Raw genomic sequence first — 17,635 nt, 5'->3', positions numbered from 1 at the left:
AGCCCTACTCCAAGGCAGGCTCACATCCCACCAGTGCTTCTGACACTGGTTCTGGGAAATCAGGATTGGGTTTCATTCCCCTGGTGTGGAGACTGAACACCGAGAAATGCCAAGGCAAGAGCAAAACGTTTTGTTTAAAGGGTAGAGAGGGAGAGAGAGGGGAAGAAGAGGAGGAGGAGGAGGAGGAGGAGGAGGAGGAAGGAGGGAGGGAAGGGGAGGGGAGGGGAGGGGAGAGGAGAGGAGAGGAGAGGAGAAGAGAAGGGAGATTCTTCTGTAGAGGAGGGGACCCAAGGCTGGTGCCCGAGGGAGGGGGTGTCCTGTCCTTCTGTAGATTTCAGATTTCCTTTCTTCTCGTGCCCCCTCCTCCTCCTATCTTGCCTACTTGAAAGGTGCAGTGACCCAGAGCAGGAAAGAAGCCATTCAGAGGTACAGGCAGGAAGGAGTGACCCAGGAAGTGCTCATTAACAACTCCTGGAGAAGAGGAACAGAACCTGGAGGCAGGTGGCCTTGGCAACAGATTGGAGGAGGGGAACGTGCTCTGGAGGTGTTAGCATTTTGTTTCCTTTTGAATCAGCTCTCATTTTCCTGACTCCATCGATCCTTACCTAACTGACTGTCCTTTGGCCCTGGTCTGAGGGCCCTCCTCTGCCAACAGACCTCCTCCTTCCCATAGTGACCACAGCAAAAATCTCAGAGCAAGTTCCCACTGGACCATCTTGGGTCACATGTCTATCCCTGAACCAAATGCTGATTGCCCACATTGGGGTCCTGTGCCCACCCTCTGAGCTAGCAGAGAAAGTTCAAATCACAGGGGTGGCATCTTGGTGGGCACACACATGGAAGTGAAATTTGGGAGCTATGAAGAGGAGGAGGAGAAATTCTAGTGAATGGGCAGAAAACAGTTCCTACGGTTCTTTCTTTCTCTCTTTCTTTTCTTCCTTCCTTCCTTCCTTTCTTTTCTTTCTTTCTTTTCTTCTTTCTCAGTCCCTATGGTTCTAACCTTTGTCCCTGGAGAAATAGCAAGGAAAGCCCAGGCACCAGCAGAAGTAAGAGAGGGGATAGAAGAAGCTAACCTTCATGTAAGGTCTGATGGAACACTGGTTACAGTACACATCATGCTACTTTTTGGAGTTGTTTTTTCTTCTGTGAGTATAAAGACCTGAAGACCATTTGGATATAACAGCATCCTATTTGAACTAACCCAAGCAACTAATAATTGCTGTCCCCACTGCGTGCTCACTGTGTGCCAAGTTTTAAGAATTTCACTTAGCCAGGCTCCTGGCGCACACCTGTAATCCCAGCAGTTCAGGAGGCTAAGGTGGGAGGATCGCAAGTTCAAAGCCAACCTCAGCAAGGCCCTGAGCAATTTAGTGAGACCTTGTCTCAAAAGAAAAAGTAAAAATTTCTGGGGATGTGGCTCAGTGGGAAAGCACCTCTAGGTTCAATCCCTGGTATCAAAAAAAAAAAAAAAAAAAAGAAAGAAAGAAAAAGAAAAAAAGAAAAATAATCTAATTTATTTCTCACCATACCCCTAAGGACTGAGCAATGTATTATCTCCATTTTATACATGAAGGACTGAGACTAGCAAAAGTAAGTGGCTGGGCTGGGATTGTGGCTCAGTGGTAGAGTGCTCGCCTAGCACAGGCGGGACCGGGTTCGATCGATTCTCAGCATCACTTAAAAATAAAAGGCATTGTGTTATGTCCAGCTACAAAAAAAAAAAAAAAAAGCAAGTGTTCAAACCAGAATAATACAACACCAGAAGAGATGCACTTGACCATGAGGCCAGTTTGCCACTTTTATTTACAACTGAGTATCTCTCTGTCTCCCTCCAGATGCCAGTTACCTAAGGAAAAATCCTCCTTGATCTGTGTGTTTACTTGGGGTGGAACCAGGGCCTGGTACACGTTATGCAAGTGCTGCATCACCAAGTTACGCCCCCAGCCCCAACTTTCGTGGAATCCTTCCTTCCTTCCTTCCTTCCTTCCTTCCTTCCTGTTTCTTTCTTGGTTCCAGGTACTCAGGAATAGTTGTAAGGGCTATTCAAGATCCACTGTTTGTCTGTATCTCTTAGCTTGGTTCTATTTATGGGGGCGGGGGGCTACTGGGAATTAAACCCAAGGGCACTTTACCACTGAGCTACATCCACTGCCCTTTTGTATTTCAGGGTTTGCTAAGTTGCTTAGGGCCTCTCTAAACTTCTGAGGCTGGCCTCAAACTTGCAACCCTCCTGCCTCAGCCTCCTGAGCTGCTGGGGTTACAGGCATCCGGCGGGCTCTCTCCTAATCTTTTACACCATAAATACTTTTACTATGTGCCAGACTCTGTTCTCTGTGGTGGGACTACAGTAATCAAGAAAAGGGTCAAATGTCCCTGCCCCCATAGACTCAATAACAAAACATTAAACATACATCAGGTGACAAGGACAGTAGTAGCCAAAAAGGAAAAAGAAAAAAAAAAGTTGTTTAAAGGTGAAGGAGGTATGTGGGGGAGGTGATCAGAGAGGGCTTCACTGAGGAGGCAGGTGTGGGGAGAGGTCTGAATAAGGCGAGGGAGAGAGCTCGGTTAATATCTAGGGGAAAAGCCTTCCAGGGAGAGGGAAGGAACAGCACACAGCTCATGTCAACTTCACCATCTGGTTATTTCTTCCTTCCTATTGGCAAAGATGCCTCTCTGGTTACTCCATCTGCCCACCACAACATCTGCAAGAAAAGGGAGCCTCTTTTCCCAGCAAATCCAGCTGAAATCTCAGGATGGAAGCTCAGACTCTCTTGGTTAACAAGCCCACCCTGAACCAATCACTGAGTGTCAGGGAATGGTGTACTTTGATTGGCTAGTCTGGGGTAGGAAGGCTCAATGGTTACCCCCTCCCTTCTGTAGGTGTGCACCTCTATGCAGGTATGTACCCCAGTTTGAGAAATTCAGTCCTAGTGAATGGATCTGATGATTTATAATATAATTATTTTCCAGATTATTAAAAGAACCATATAAAATAAAATACCAAGTGTATAAAAATGTAAGGGGCTGGGGTCATGACAGCGGTAGAGCGCTCGCCTAGTGGTAGAACACTCACCTAGTATGCATGAGGCACTGGGTTCGATCCTTAGCACCACATAAATATAAAATAAAGATATTGTGTCAACCTAAAACTAAAAAAGAATATTTTTAAAAAGTAAGCATTCCCCCCCCCTCAAAATCATAAATGAAATCCCACTCCAGAATATGTGTAACTTTACAAATGAAGGACCACATTGTACCTTCGGCCCAGCAGCACTGCCTAGCCCTGCTCCTATACTCAATTGCTAGTCGTTATGATGATTGTTCTTATTTCCAGTCTGGGGAGAAGTGCTGATTAGCAGGATAATATCAGTAGCTTACATTTTTTAAATGCTTGCTACGCATCAGGCTAGGTTTTACAGATGAGAAGAATGAATATCGGGTAAGGTAAGTTACTTGTCTAGGGTCACATAGTCACACAAAGTGTGTCCGATGTTGCTTTTGGAGCTGTCCTTGGCCTCCAAGGGGCCACTGGTCCCAGGAGGGCCCCTGCCCCCTCCCGGCGGGTGTTTATCTCTGCCCAGGGCTGCGTGCTGGTCCCGCCCCTTTGGGGAAGCTGCCTCTTGGAGGCTTCTGGCCGGGAAGAGCCTGCCTGGTCAGCTGTGTCCGGTGGAGGCAGCTGCGGAAGCCAGCTGTGGACTGTGCCAGGGGCTGGTCCTCCGGGCAGGAGCCCTGGGCTCCCCGGGGGGCCAGGTGGAACCATGGGCCACCTCAGGGCGCCCCTTTGGCCCCGGGTCAGTCCTCTCTTTCTCCTGCTTGCTGGAGCAGCTTTGGCGCCCCCACTCAACCTGCCTAACCCCAAGCTTGAGAGCAAAGGTAAGAATGGAGTCTGTGTGGACGCCCACCCTGAGTCCTGGAGGGCATTGCTGGGGCCTGAATTCCCACTCTGGGTCCTGGGGGCCATACTAGGTTCTGCACCTTCAGACTGGATCCTGGGGAGCAAGCTAGTGTCTGAATCCCCAGACCCCGTCCCCATGAAGCAAGCTGGGGTCTAAGTCGCCAGGATGGGTCTTGGGGAAGAAGTTAAGACGGGGGGCATAAGATTCTTATTTTAGGGCTGGGGATGGAGCTCAGTGGTAGAGTTCTTGCCTCACATGTGTGAGGCACTGGGCTGATCCTCAGCACCACAGAAAAATAAATAGATACTTTGTGTCATATATATATATATTATTTTATTTTATCTTTTCAGGGAGTCTAGGACATGCTAAAGCCTAATGGAACAAGGGTGTGCTGGGTCTAGGCCTCCTGCAGTCTGAGTCCTTGGGGGGAGGGATCAAGCGGACCCTCCAATTGGGAAAAGAGGCTAAAGCCCGGGTCGAGTCAGAGAGGCCAGGCTGCGGGCGACTGTGAACAGGGTTTGCCAGCGGGCGCCAGATCCCTAGCCCCGTCGGGTAGAAGAAGGGAGCGGGGGACACGGTTGGCGCTATCGGGAGCCTGCTGGGGCAGATAGGGGACCGCCTCCTCCACACACACCCAGCAGTGCACACATCCAGGCCTGGAGCAGCGCGGGCAGCTGGGGGCCGAGGTCTTGAAGGTTGTGCACTGCTCAGCTGGCCACGGGGTGGGCGGGTGTGTGTAATGGGGTGGGGGACAAGCAAGCAACCTGCGCTGGGGAGTTCCAAGGGTACCCCCTCTGCAGACCCCTCGAGGACCCCGCTCGGGGAGAGGGCGGGGCGGTGCTTCTTTTCTTATCGCGTCCGCACAGGCGGCGGAGGGAGGGCAAGGGGGCTGTGGCCAGGAACAGGGCTCGGCTTCCCTGACCCCCTCCCATTGTCACTTCCCAGCGGCCCTGCTGGCAGCCCGCGGGTCCGAAGACCTTCTGTGCTTCACCGAGAGATTGGAGGACTTGGTGTGTTTCTGGGAGGAAGCGGCGAGCTCTAGGATTGGCTCCCACAACTACAGCTTCTTTTACCAGCTCGAGTGAGTCAGGGCAGATGTCCCACCGCTGTGTGTGTGTGTGTGTGTGTGTGTGTGTGTGTCTCGAGGGGTGCGGTGCGGACAGGTAGGATTTCCCGGAGGCCCTAGCCTGAGATGTCCCCTAGAGCCTGGAGTTGGACGGCGCCTCGCGTTGTGGTCACTGGTGGAAAATCTACCAGGCCAGGGCTAACACTCCCCCTAGTGGCAGGTGCTCGAATACTCCAGTGATCGCCGCTTTCACGCGACCCCAAAACATCAGGACTGGGGCAATATAATTTCTACGCTGGACTCAGGCGTCACTACCCTGGAGCTGAGACTCCCCCCGGTGCTAGAAACCAAAATGCCACCACAGTCTGGACAACACAAATTTCCCAGCTCCCCCTCCCAATTTGCTTCCTTCTCTCCTGGGTTTTCGGGCGCCTAGGGGTGAGCCACGGAAGCCGTGTCACCTGCACCAGGAACCCACTGCCCGTGGCGCGGTGCGCTTCTGGTGCTCGCTGCCTACGGCCGACACGTCGAGCTTCGTGCCCTTAGAGCTGCAAGTCACAGTGGCTTCCTCGGGCACTGTGCGCTATCACCGTACCATCCACATCAACGAAGTGGGTATGTGCACCCGGAACGGAGGAGGGGTCAGGGGAGGGGGTCTTAGTCTCCGCCCACCTGATCAACCCCACTCTGCAGTGCTCCTGGACGCCCCAGCAGGGCTGTTGGCACGGCAGGCCGAGGAGGGCGGCCACGTGGTGCTACGGTGGTTCCCGCCTCCTGGGGCACCTATGACGACCCAAATCCGCTACGAAGTGGATGTCTCTGCCGGTCACGGTGCAGGAGGATCGCAGAGGGTGAGGCCTGCCGGGACCGCCCAGCCCTAGCAGCTCCGCAGCCCTCCCTAAGTCCCCACCCAGAAGGGCCCCACGGCCCGCCCTCGAGGCCCGGTCCCTCCAGCCCCATCCCTGACGGCCCACATCCCACTGCCTTGATGCCTAAGAAAGCTCCACGCTCATTTTTACGACCCCTTTGCCAATGCCCCGCTGATCCGCTTCAACCCCAACTTCTGTCACTCTTAAATCCCTAACCGCACACTTCAGGACCCAGTTCACTCTAGGCTGTCGGGCCCCGCCTTTAGGTAGCGCAGGTCCCGCCCTTTGACTTGGGATCTTTACTCTGATTGGCCTTGAGCTTTCCTGGGATACGCCCCCTACTCTCATTGGCTCAGACTCAGGCATTGCCTCTCTCTCCGACTAGCTGGATCCCTGCAGGGCCCGCCCCAAGCGCCCTTCACTGTACGTGTCCACCTTGTGCCCCTCGCCCAGGTGGAGATTTTGGAGGGTCGCACTGAGTGCGTGCTGAGCAATCTGCGTGGAGCCACACGCTACACCTTCGCAGTTCGTGCGCGTATGGCCGAGCCGAGCTTCGGTGGCTTTTGGAGCGCCTGGTCTGAGCCTGTGTCGCTGCTGACTGCTAGCGGTGAGACCCAGGTGGGGGTGTGGAAGGAGCTGCGGAGAAATGCTGGGCAAACCCATGCCCTGATCTCTTCCTTACCTCCTAGACCTGGACCCCCTCATCCTGACGCTCTCCCTCATCCTGGTGCTAATCCTGCTGCTGCTGGCCGTGCTTGCCTTGCTGTCCCACCGTCGGTAAGCGCCGACCCTTGTTGTCAAGTTCCTTAGATGCTTAATGATCTGACTAGCCATTCTGAGGTCTAATTCCAAACACACACCGTGCCTTTCACACCCCAAGTCTCTGCACTTGCAGTTCCTTCTGCCTGGGATGTCCTTCCTGCCGTGCCCACTAATTCACTTTCATGGCCTTCTTCACTTATTTGTGGGAAAGTACATATTGGGTACCAAAATGTGGTAGGCACTGAGGAGAGAGTGGAGAACAAGCCAGATCCTGCTTACAAGTCCCTGACTTTCTGGATCTTGTAGTTAAGTCAACAAACAAGGCAGACAACAAACAAGGGCACCAACAAATATTTAATTATAAATTGCTATGAGTACACACACACACACACACTCCCTGTCTCTTGCCGTGTGAAGCTTTGCTCTGCCTCAGGACTGCCAGCAAAGAGGCCATCTCCAGATGTCGGCCCTCAACCATGCGCCTTCAGAACCATGAGCCAAAATAAACTTCTTTATAACTCATCAAGAAAAAAATTGCTGGGCTGGGGGTGTGGCTCAAGCGCTAGCGTGCTCGCCCAGGTTCGATCCTCAGCACCACATACAAACAAAGATGTTGTGTCCGCTGAGAACTAACATATATATATATTTTAAAAAATTGCTATGAGTGATATCCTAGAAACACATGGCGTGGGTACATATATGATGGGATACTTAGGGAAGGCTTCTGGAGTAGAAACCTCAGAGTTGATAGGAAGCAGCCATGTGAAAAGTGGGGAGAAGAAACTGCAAGTGCAAAGGTCCTTTGGTGGAAATGAAGTTGGTTCACTGAAGCAGCTGTAAGAGATATGGCTGGAGCACTATGTGAGGGGGGAATGGTGAATGAGGCAAAGGAAATACCAGGAGGCTGATCACGCAGGACCTGTGGGGCAGGGGAAGGAGTTTGGATTTTGTTTTGTGTGTGTGTTGGGGATGGGACCCAGGGCCTCAAGAGTGCTAAGCATGCCTTCTACATGAGCTACATCCCCAGCCCTGGATATATTCCGAATGCTGAGAAACCAATGAAGGGAGTGATAAGAGTAGTGACAATAGTGCTCCTCCAGGCCAACCCTGGACCAGGTTTGGAGCTTGAGTCAGTCTATATTGAGCTCCTTGACATCCTCACATATCCGTTCTTATTAGCCTTCTGAAGGACCTCACTGATGCTTCAGCCAAAGCCGGTTCCCCAGTCCTGATGTACCCCTCTGTCTCCATCATGATCACAGGGACCAGGAATATTTGTACTGGGGGCTAAGAGCAGTGGTGAGTGTTCAATGACTTATGTCCACCGAAATATTTCTATCAATTTTAACAGGGCCCTGAAGCAGAAGATCTGGCCTGGCATTCCAAGCCCAGAGAGCGAGTTTGAGGGTCTCTTCACCACCCACAAGGGTAATTTCCAGGTAGGTGGCCTGGTTGTCCCCCCAGAGCCTGGGGCTATCCTGCCCCTGAAAAAGGAAGCCCTGGCCTCTGAGCAGCCGGTTTTGCTTCTCCAGCTGTGGCTCTCCCAGCATGATGGCTGTCTCTGGTGGAACCCCTGCACACCCTTCACAGAGGACCCACCAGCCCGCCTGGAAGTCCTTTCAGAGCGCTGCTGGGGGGTTACCCAGGCAGTGGAGCCAGGAGCAGATGACAAGGGGCCTCTGCTGGAGCCAGCGGGCAATGAACATACCCAGGACTCCTATCTGGTGCTGGACAAGTGGTTGCTGCCCCAGAGCCCATGCAGTGAGGACCTCTCAGGGCCTGATGGCAGTGTGGACACAGTGGCTGTGGATGAAGGCTCAGAAGCATCCTCATGCTCATCTGCTTTGGTCTTAAAGCCCAGACAAGAGGGGGCCTCAGCTGCCAGCTTTGAGTACACCATCCTGGATCCCAGCTCCCAGCTCCTGCGTCCTCGAGCACTGCCTCCTGAGCTGCCCCCCACCCCACCCCACCTGAAGTACTTGTACCTCGTGGTTTCTGATTCAGGCATCTCAACTGATTACAGCTCAGGGGACTCCCAGGGAGCCCAAGGGGGCTCCTTCGATAGCCCGTACTCCAACCTGTATGAGAACAGCCCTGTCCCAACCCCTGAGCCTCTGTCCCCCAGCTATGTGGCCTGCTCTTAGGACTCCAGCCTACAGATGCGTGGGGATCCAACATGACTGCAACGCCAGTTCAGGTCCAAGACTGACCTGAACAGGAAAGAGAGGCTACCCTCAAGGCTAGGGGCATTGCTAACTTTGACTGTTTACCCAACCCATTCTGCTCAGAAAGTCCCAACTGTGCAGTATTTTATAATATGTATGTTCTTTTTTTTTTTTGTATGTACATATATGTATAAAATATGTTAAGTTTTTCTACTATGACTTCTGCAAACTCTCTGTAAGCCCCATATTTCCCTAGGCCATGGCCATAGGGGCAGCAGATAAAGTCCTTGATCTCACTCTGAAATTTTGGACCTGGCAATGTGAAGACTAATCATAATGAAATAAATTAGTCATGTAAATTACACTAGCTGGTGTAACAAGCAGCTCCTAGATCTTAGTGGCTTAGCTCATTACATGGTTTCTCGCTGATATCCTAATTCAGACTGGTGGGAAGCCATTTTGGGATGAGTCAGAGGCCCAAACTCTTTTGGTCTATAGCTTAGTCTTCTCTTGGGATGACCATGGGGTCCTTAGATAGACCCTCTACGCCCTGCCAGCTAATAAACAAAGGGATGCAGCAGAACAGCAGGAGATTCCACAGTTCATTTTAGGGATCTCATCTGAAGACAGTCTCTTTTCTCACATTCTACTGGTCAGAAAGTCATGTGACCCAACTAGAACCATGGGATGCTGAGAGATGTAATCTGTTGTACACCCAAGGAGAAGAAAACTTTAGTAACCCTCTATCTAGTCTCTATCACTAATAACAACAACAGGGGCTGGGGTTGTGGCTCAGCTGTAGAGCACTCGCCTGGCGCGTGCATGGCCCTGGGTTCAATCCTCAGCACCACATAAAAATAAATAAAAATAAAGGCATTATTTACAACTAAAATAAATAAATTTTTAAAAACCCAATAAAACAGTATCTCACAGGGCTTTATTCTGAATCAGGCTTTTTTTTTTTTTTTTTTGGTGCTGGGATTGAACTCAGGGGTACTCTGTTACTGAGCTACATCTCCAATCCTTTTTATTTTTTATTTTGAGACAAGGTTTCACTAAGTTGCTTAGGGCCTCCCTAAGTTGTTGAGGCTGGCCTTGAACTTACAATCCTCCTGTCTCAGCCTCCTGAGTTGCTGAAATTACAAGCTTGTGCGCTACACCTAGTCAGGCCATGTTTTAAAGAAAGCACTGGCTCCTATAATTGCAGGAGGCTGAGGTAGGAAGACTGCAAGTTCTAGGCCAGTCTCAACAACTTAAAGAGACCCTGTCTCAAAAATTAAAAAAAAACAACTGAGGATGTAGCTCCGTGGTAGAGCGTCTCTGGGTTCCATCCCCAGTACTGGGGACAAAAGGGGGTGGTGAGAGAAAGTACTGTGGTGATGCCAAATATCATTATGACATTTAGCAGCAATTTTCATTTGGCCCCTTTTTAAAAGTTTGGCTTAATCAGAGAAAGCTGAAAACATGAATACTTTATGCTACAGAAATTCCACTTTTAAGTATATACCCTAGGTATATATCCTGGTACACCTATGTATACAGGACATGTTTACTAGAATGTTCAAGCAGTAAATAAGTCAATCTGGTGAATAAATTAGGGTATAGTTGCCCGTGGATTAATATGCAACATCGAAAAAGGAATGAACTAGAAGATGTGGCTGAGTCTTAGTTACAATCTTAACTGGGCAAAGAAGGAAGCCTCAGATTACATTTATCATGAAACTCTTTATACAGTTCAAAACAGTAAAAAAAAGAAAAAATCAATTGATTGGACATAATATGTACATGGTAATACTAGGGTGTTTTTGCTTGTTTATGGTATCGAGGATTGAACCCAGGGCCTCACACATGCTATGCAAGCTCTCCCCAACCTCTATAATGCTAATTTTTATTTTTTAGGTGTAGATGGACACAACACAATGCCTTTATTTTTATGTGGTGCTGAGGATCAAACCAGGGTCCTGCCCATGCTAGGCGAGTGCTCTACTGCTGAGCCACAATCCCAGCCCTATAATGCTAATTTTTAACCCCTATATATAGTGCTAAAGAGAAAAAGCACTTTATATTCTTTAAGTGATGAATCTGCACACGTTCCGGAAGTAAGTATTCCAGCCCCTGGAAACTGAGGCAGACACGTTGACACACACCAAGGTTCAGGGCTGGTCTCCAGAGCTTGAACTCTTGTCTGAGCTGGGGTCACAAGCCTGGGTGGGCCACCTGGTGATCTTCATCTCTCCATCTGGTTGGAAAGTCACACACCACTCTGTCCTGGGACCCAGCCCACTTGGCTCAAGGCAGGCTCGGATGCGGCACTCTCCTGGGCCTGGTGCATCTGGCTGCAGCCAGCACTGGGCAGGGAAATACCGCTGGAGCAGTGCCAGCTGCAGGGCATCCCCATTGTCTCCTTCCTCCTGAGTCTGGAGGGCCACCATGAGCCCACAGTCCCGGTTGGGTCCACGTCGGTGGCTGAAGTAGGCAACTGTATCCAGAAGCAAGGCAGCCAGGTAGGCGGCTTCCTGGGGCCCAGGGTCTTTTGCTAGGTACTCCTCCAGGCCATCAAGCAGCAGTAGGGAGGGGGCAGGCCCGGGAGCCTCATGGGCAGAGCACAGGAGCCGGAGAAGCTCTCCAGTTGAGGGTGGGTACTGGAAGCGAATCTTCTAGAAGATTCAAAAATAAGAAAAAGAAAAGAAAAGGCCAGATTCAGCACAGGAAGTCAGACTCCCTGCAGTGGCAGCCCTGCTGTCCCAGACTCTCTCGCTCCCTAGACAGCTGGTTCCAGGGTGACAACGTGGTAAATATTCTCCTATCCATCCTTTTTCCAGCACTGCCATGTCCTAGTTAAGGGCCAATACTGCCAGAGGAAACCTGCCCCTACCATCACTCTCAGTCCGACCAAGCCCTGAAAATTTAGCTCCATTAGCCCCACCCCTCAATTAACATTGACCCCGCCCCCTGGGCCTGCCTCTAACACCGCCCGTCATGGGCTGGTTTTTCACTCAATTAAGTTCCGCTGGTTCCACCCCTCACGCACTCCTGACTCCACCCCATCATGGCCGCTCGGGTGAGCCCTCCCGCCATCCCCGCCAGGGACCTACCAATCTATCACTCAATCCTCGACCCGCCCCACTATTGGCTGGTATGCCTCTGGTCCCGCCCCACCGTTACCTGCAGCCTCAGAGGGTCAAGCGCCCCACCGATACCGCGGGGCAGGCTTTGAAGAGGCCTACGAGTCAGGAAGAGGACAGGGCCTCGGCCCTCTCCTGCCGCCTCCAAGGCCGCCGCAAATAGCAGCGCTGTTTTTCCAGAGCCTGGAGCACCGAGTAAGAGCAAAGGTGGCCCCACCTCTGCCGTGTCCTCCCCGGTCCCCACCGCGCTGCCCCGGCTTAGCACCCGCCTCAGCGTCTCCGCCATTCGCAACACGCCTCTGTCCAATCGGGGGCGCATTCCCAGCCTTGATCCCTCCCAAACTGAGGCCTCATTGGTTACAGTAAACTTAGCTTCTCTATTGGTCCCTGGAGCTGTCCGTCAAAAGTAAATCGTGTTTGCTAGCTCCCCCCCTGGGGACTGAGCAGATAACCTAGTCTTGAGTTTTAGAGAAATGGAGGAATTTAAGGGAGATAAGACCGTTCTCTGAGGGAGGCTGCTGGGGGAAGCAGCATGAGTACTATTAAGGCGAGCTAATCAGCTAGTCAGCTAATCAGCATATCTTTTCCTATGCTTTCATCTTTAGTCTGTGCACGTCTCTAAGGTGAGTGTCTTGTAAGCAACATATACGCATTGAGTGTTGGAGCAAACAGGCCCAAATCACTGACATTACTTCAAGTCTCCTAGCCTAAGTTTGCTCACCTGTAAAATGGGTATCATGGTGTCTCAGGGCAATATTGATGGGCTTGTGTCTGTGTGTGGTTTTGATGATGTCACCCAATGCAACTGAGAAGTGTAGCGGGATGAGTTGTGTGCTTGTGTCTCTACACACCTGACTATGGTGACAAGTGTTTGGGGCCACAGGTTCAGGCACACTGTATGCAAACAACAACGACACAACAAAACAGCAGCAGCTACCTAAGAGGCTCTGTGAGAAGAGGCTTCTCACCGTACGTTCTCATTGGCATGGGGGCTTCTCGAATCTTGCTTGTGCTGAGGGAAGGAGTGAAGGGGGAATATAAGACAAAAGAGGCAGGAAAGAAAGGGTCTGGGAGAGAGAAATTCAGTAGAGGTCTGGTTTGCCTTGTCACCTCTGTCACTCCAGGGCTCAGAACAGCGTTAACACATTGTAAGTCTCAAATATGTTCTTGTTAAATCAGCAAAGGAAGAAAGGTAGGGATTTTGAGAAACTGGGTGAGAGGAAGGAACGAAGTGAGTGAGCATGATCACTGACTGGGTCTCCTCACCCAGACTTTGCCCCAGAGCTGCCACTCGTGTCTGTGTTGCCCTAGCAACCTGGTCTCCTGGTAACTTCAAAGTGGTGCTGTTGCCTGGAGACCCAGGGGCAGGGCAGAACTGTGATTTCCTGGGCTCTCTCTCTCTTTCTCTCTCTCTCTGGGACCAGAAAACAGCTCCACAACATCCCCCAATACACCCACTCAAACAGCTGGGTACCCCCACACCCTTTACACACACACACACACACACCATGATATCTCTGCATATATTTCATTTCTAGAATCTCCATCATCCACATGCTCACAGCTATATCCATCCAGACACAAAGGATCCCATATGCATTCTGTCCTGTGTTCACACACACACATCCTTTCTCTTGCACACACACAAGAATACACTCTGATACAACTGTACCATAGCCACTACTTGCATGCATACACATGCACACAAACACATACAAACTCCGAGGCACATGATTATACAGCTCTGTCAAAAATACTGCCTCAGCACCCACCCCCACCAGATACATTACACTGCAACACATCAGTTATACAGAGTAGTCAACACTAACATCACACAATTACCTACCCAAGAGCATTCTGAGGCCCCACCTCAGGTCCTTTGCACTTGATGTTCCTTTACCCAGAGCAGTCATTCATAGACATCTATTTGGCTCATGTTTTGGTACTAGGGATCAAATCCAAGGGTTCTTTACCACTCAACCACATCCCAGTCCTTTTTTAAAAAAAAAAAAATTTTTTTTTTTGAGAAAAGGTCTCACTAAGTTTTTGAGAGTCTTGCTAAATTGCCGAGGCTAGCCTCAAATTGCAGTCCTCTTGCCTTGGCCTCTGGAGTCATGGGGTTATAGGTAAGCACCATCACACCCAGCAGATTTATAAAAAACACACAACTCCAGGGGTTAGGGTTGTGGCTCAGTGGTAGATGGCTCTCCTAGCACATTCGAGGCCTTGGGTTCAGTTCTCAGCACCACATATAAATAAATAAAATAAAGGTCTATCAACAACTAAAAAAAATATAAAAAAAAAGAAATAACTCCATTTAGGTCTCTGGCCAAATAGCATCTACATGGAGAGGCTTTCTCTGACCACGTGTGAAAACTTGCACAGCTTTGAATACCATCACTTCCAACATTAAGCATTTACTTGATGCCATCTCTCCTCTCTACAGTGTCAGCTCCACAAAGATAAAGTCTTTGTTTTGTTCACTGCCAGGTCCCCAGCTCCTAGCACAGCATCTGGCACCCAGTAGGTGCTCATAAATGTCGGCTGGGTGAGGACATTCAGTCGTGATGCAGACATTTGGCAAATCTCTCTGGACCACAGTTCTTTCTGTCACTTCTCAGAATTCCGTTTTCCTGTCTTCACAGAAAGGCATTTAAAACAGAGATGCTCCATGGGAGGACACAGCAGCCCATGGTTGGGGCTGCAGAGGGGCCAGGGGTGGGGAAATGGTGGTTCAGGGTCAGTCCCTGCTTCCTCTTAGTCTATGCCATGTTCAAGCGATTGGTTCATTACTCCAACAAACATTGTTTAATCTTGTATTCCAGGGCCCGTTCGAGCCACCAGTGCCAGGTACTTTGATAGAGCAGCTGGGGACCCAAACATGAGAGAAAAATAGACAAAGTCTCTGACCTAGTAGAGCGGACGAGAAGAAAACAGCCACTAAACATAAAGTGTATGAGCAGATGAGTTAAAAATTGTTTGCACAGGGAAGAGAAGCTGGAAAGACCAACTGGATTTTTCAGTTTCAAATAGGGTGGTCAGGGTAGGATTTGCTGGGGAGGTGACAGCTGAGAAAAGACCCGAAGGAGGTGAAGGAGTGAATGAAGCATGAATGCAGGGGAAGAGCCTTCAGGTGGACACACATGGAAGTGCAAATGCCCGTGCCACTAGGAGGTTGGCTTTTGCTTAGAAAGCCACTGCGGTCTTGAGAGAGATTTTTTTTTGTGTGTGTGTGGGGGGTACTTGGGATTGAACTCAGGGACACTCAACCACTGAGCCACCTCCCCAGTCCTATTTTGCGTTTTATTTAGAGACAGGGTCTTGCTGAGTTGCTTAGAGTCTCACTTTTGCTGAGGCTGGCTTTGAATTCGTGATCCTCCTGCCTCACTCAGCCTCCCAAGCTGCTGGGATGACAGGCATGGGCCACCATGCCCGGCTTGAGATATCATGTGTGTGTGTGGGGGGGCGTACTAGGGATTGACAAGGGCCTCACATGTTAGGCAAGTGCTCTACGACTGAGCTATACTCCCAGCGTGTTCTCAATGTGTGTCCTCTCTCTCTCTGTTATGGGTACTGGGGATTGAGCCCTTGTGTGATTTACCACTGAGCTACATCCCCAGTCCTTTTTATCTTAAGAGATGGTTTCACTAAGTCTCTGAAGGCCTTGCTAAGTTGCTGAGGCTGTTATGGTTTAGATATGAGGTGTCTCTCAAAAGTGAACGATTGGGTTAAGGATCTCACAACCCAATCAGTGAATTAGTCTCCTGATAGGGATTGACTGAGTGGTGCCTACAGGCAGTGGCTGAATGAGGTGGGTCATTGATATATATTTTGTGAGCCTTTGATATATATTTTGTGAGCTGATCTTAGTGTCTCTCTGCTTCCAGATGGTCATGCCCTGAGCTGCTTGACTTCACCACACTCTTTCACCATGATTCTGTCTGACCTCAAGCTGTGAGGAATGGAGTCAGCCATTTATGAACCAAGACCCCTGAAACGGTGAGCCCCCAAATAAATTTATCTTCTTAAAATTGTTCTTGTAGATATTGTATGTGTGTGTGTTTTGTCACTGCAGCAAAAAGCTAAAACAGACTGTCCTCCAACTTGTGATCCTCCTGCCTCAGCCTCCCAAGTAGCCAAGATTACCAGTGTGCACCAGAGCACCTGGCCACAAGGGTTTTGAGTCAAGGACAATAGTGTTCTTTCGTACGTTCTAAAACACAGCCGTTTTGGTGTTGAATTTGAAATGCTGTGACTCATGGAGGTGTTCTCTCCTGAAGTTCATCCATCTTTTAGAGTTGAGAATGAGGTCAAGACCAGGGCTGCTGTCACCAACCTTCAGACCTAAGTCACTCTTACCCCTTTCTCTCCGCATCAGCACCTTGGACAGCGGTAGCGGCAATGGGCAGAGGTGCTGTCCGTGGTACTGAGGTTTTATTTGATTCTTGGCCCGAGGGGAAGTTCAGGGGGAAGCATGGATTTCAAGTGTATGAGGGGTAAACAGAGCCGTGGTGGGCCAAGCAGGTTGGTCGATGCTGTCTGTCCTCCACCTTCAGCTCACTAGTTCTCCCACTTCATTCCCTGTGGCCAACGACCCATTTCACCATCTCCCCAACCTCTTCTTCCTCTATTTCCAACTCTCCCGCTCCACTCCAGCCCTACAGACCTCTTTGCTGTTCCCCGAACACATCAGGCATGGTCTCCAGCTCAGGAACTTTGCACTTGCTATTTCCGTCACTGGATATTTACATGGTTCCTTTCCTTTACTCCTTCACATCCCCCTGGCCATGCTCTTTAAATTATAAGCCAAGTCCCATTCACAATTCTCACATTTTCCCTAGCTTGCGTTTTCTCCTTGTCCCATATCACTCTCTAATGTATCAGCAGTCCCAATTCCTTACCTAAGTCTTTGATCTCAGAGTTTGGAATTCAGAACTTTTCCAATTTTTTAAAGTTAATGTGGTGTAAATTCTGTCTTGCATAATACCCCTAGTGGGGCCTAGGGTTATATATAATATACCAAGACCAAACACCTTATCTACAGTAAAACAAGAATATTTGCATCAAGTGAAATAATTAAAAGCTATACTTAACCTCACATCAGTTCAGATCAGGTTTGACACAAGGGAGTTAAGAAAGGATTTTGGTTTTCAAAATGGGCTTGGTACAATCAAAAGAATGAGAAGTTATACTCCATTTATGTATGATGTGTCAAAATGCATTCTATTATCATGTGTAACTAATTAGAACAAATAAAAAGAAAGAAAATGGGGCATGCCTTTAATACCAGCTACTCAGGAGGCTGAGGTAGGAGGACCACAACTTTGAAGCCAGCCTGGGCAACTTGGTGAGACCCTGTCTTAAAATTTTTTTAAAGGCTGGGAAGGTAGCTCAGTGGTAGACCACTTCTTGTCCAGCATGCCTGAAACCCTGAGTAAAATTCCCCTCAAAAATGAAAAAACTTTTTTTTTGTTTTCAATCTTTTATAAAAATTGGGAGTGTGAATCTATCTGTATATAGGTTATTTTCTTTATTGCTTATCAGGTATTAGCTTATGAGTTCCATGAGGGCAGGGATTTGTATCTGTTCTGTTTACTGCTATGGTCCTTGTGCCTGCCCCCCCCCCAATTCCTGTTGAGATTCTAACCTTTAACCTAATGATATTGGGAGATGGGACCTCTCACAGGTGATTAGGTGCTGAGATTTGTGACCTAATTAAAGAGGCCCCAGAGAGCTCCTTCTTCCTTGTGCC

The 17,635-nt window shown here is 49.6% G+C and overlaps 3 protein-coding genes across 4 annotated transcripts in view; 2 read left to right on the top strand and 1 right to left on the bottom strand.

Moving 5' to 3' along the window:
* Nucleotides 1-269: 269 nt before the first annotated feature.
* Epor (erythropoietin receptor) lies at nt 270-9,125 on the top strand. 2 transcript variants are annotated; one of them, XM_005336164.5, is made up of 8 exons: nt 3,590-3,873; nt 4,842-4,977; nt 5,399-5,577; nt 5,656-5,813; nt 6,285-6,438; nt 6,521-6,608; nt 7,945-8,032; nt 8,126-9,125. In XM_005336164.5, exons 1-8 carry the CDS (start codon nt 3,759-3,761, stop codon nt 8,735-8,737), a joined length of 1,530 nt encoding a protein of 509 aa, XP_005336221.1. In that variant the 5' UTR covers nt 3,590-3,758; the 3' UTR covers nt 8,738-9,125. The 2 variants fall into 2 exon arrangements, with proteins under 2 accessions (XP_040146360.2, XP_005336221.1); XM_040290426.2 differs by having other exon boundaries at nt 270-3,873; nt 7,945-9,125.
* Nucleotides 9,126-10,463: 1,338 nt separating this feature from the next.
* On the bottom strand, nt 10,464-12,190 carry Swsap1 (SWIM-type zinc finger 7 associated protein 1). The gene is made up of 2 exons (XM_005336285.4): nt 11,924-12,190; nt 10,464-11,415 (listed from the first exon to the last, which is right to left on the bottom strand). Exons 1-2 carry the CDS (start codon nt 12,167-12,169, stop codon nt 10,912-10,914), a joined length of 750 nt encoding a protein of 249 aa, XP_005336342.2. The 5' UTR covers nt 12,170-12,190; the 3' UTR covers nt 10,464-10,911.
* The window catches only part of Rab3d (RAB3D, member RAS oncogene family), a 35,036-nt gene continuing 29,338 nt past the window's right edge, over nt 11,938-17,635 (top strand). Inside the window, exons 1-2 of the mRNA XM_078036465.1 lie at nt 11,938-12,078; nt 15,771-15,882. Of these exons, the coding sequence (XP_077892591.1) occupies nt 15,845-15,882 (38 nt within the window). The 5' untranslated portion in view covers nt 11,938-12,078; nt 15,771-15,844. The remainder of the gene's footprint in view (nt 12,079-15,770; nt 15,883-17,635) is intronic.

The sequence above is a fragment of the Ictidomys tridecemlineatus genome, chromosome 2 (assembly GCF_052094955.1).
Source record: "Ictidomys tridecemlineatus isolate mIctTri1 chromosome 2, mIctTri1.hap1, whole genome shotgun sequence".
NCBI lineage: Eukaryota > Metazoa > Chordata > Mammalia > Rodentia > Sciuridae > Ictidomys > Ictidomys tridecemlineatus.
This window is presented reverse-complemented; position numbering and strand designations above follow the sequence as displayed.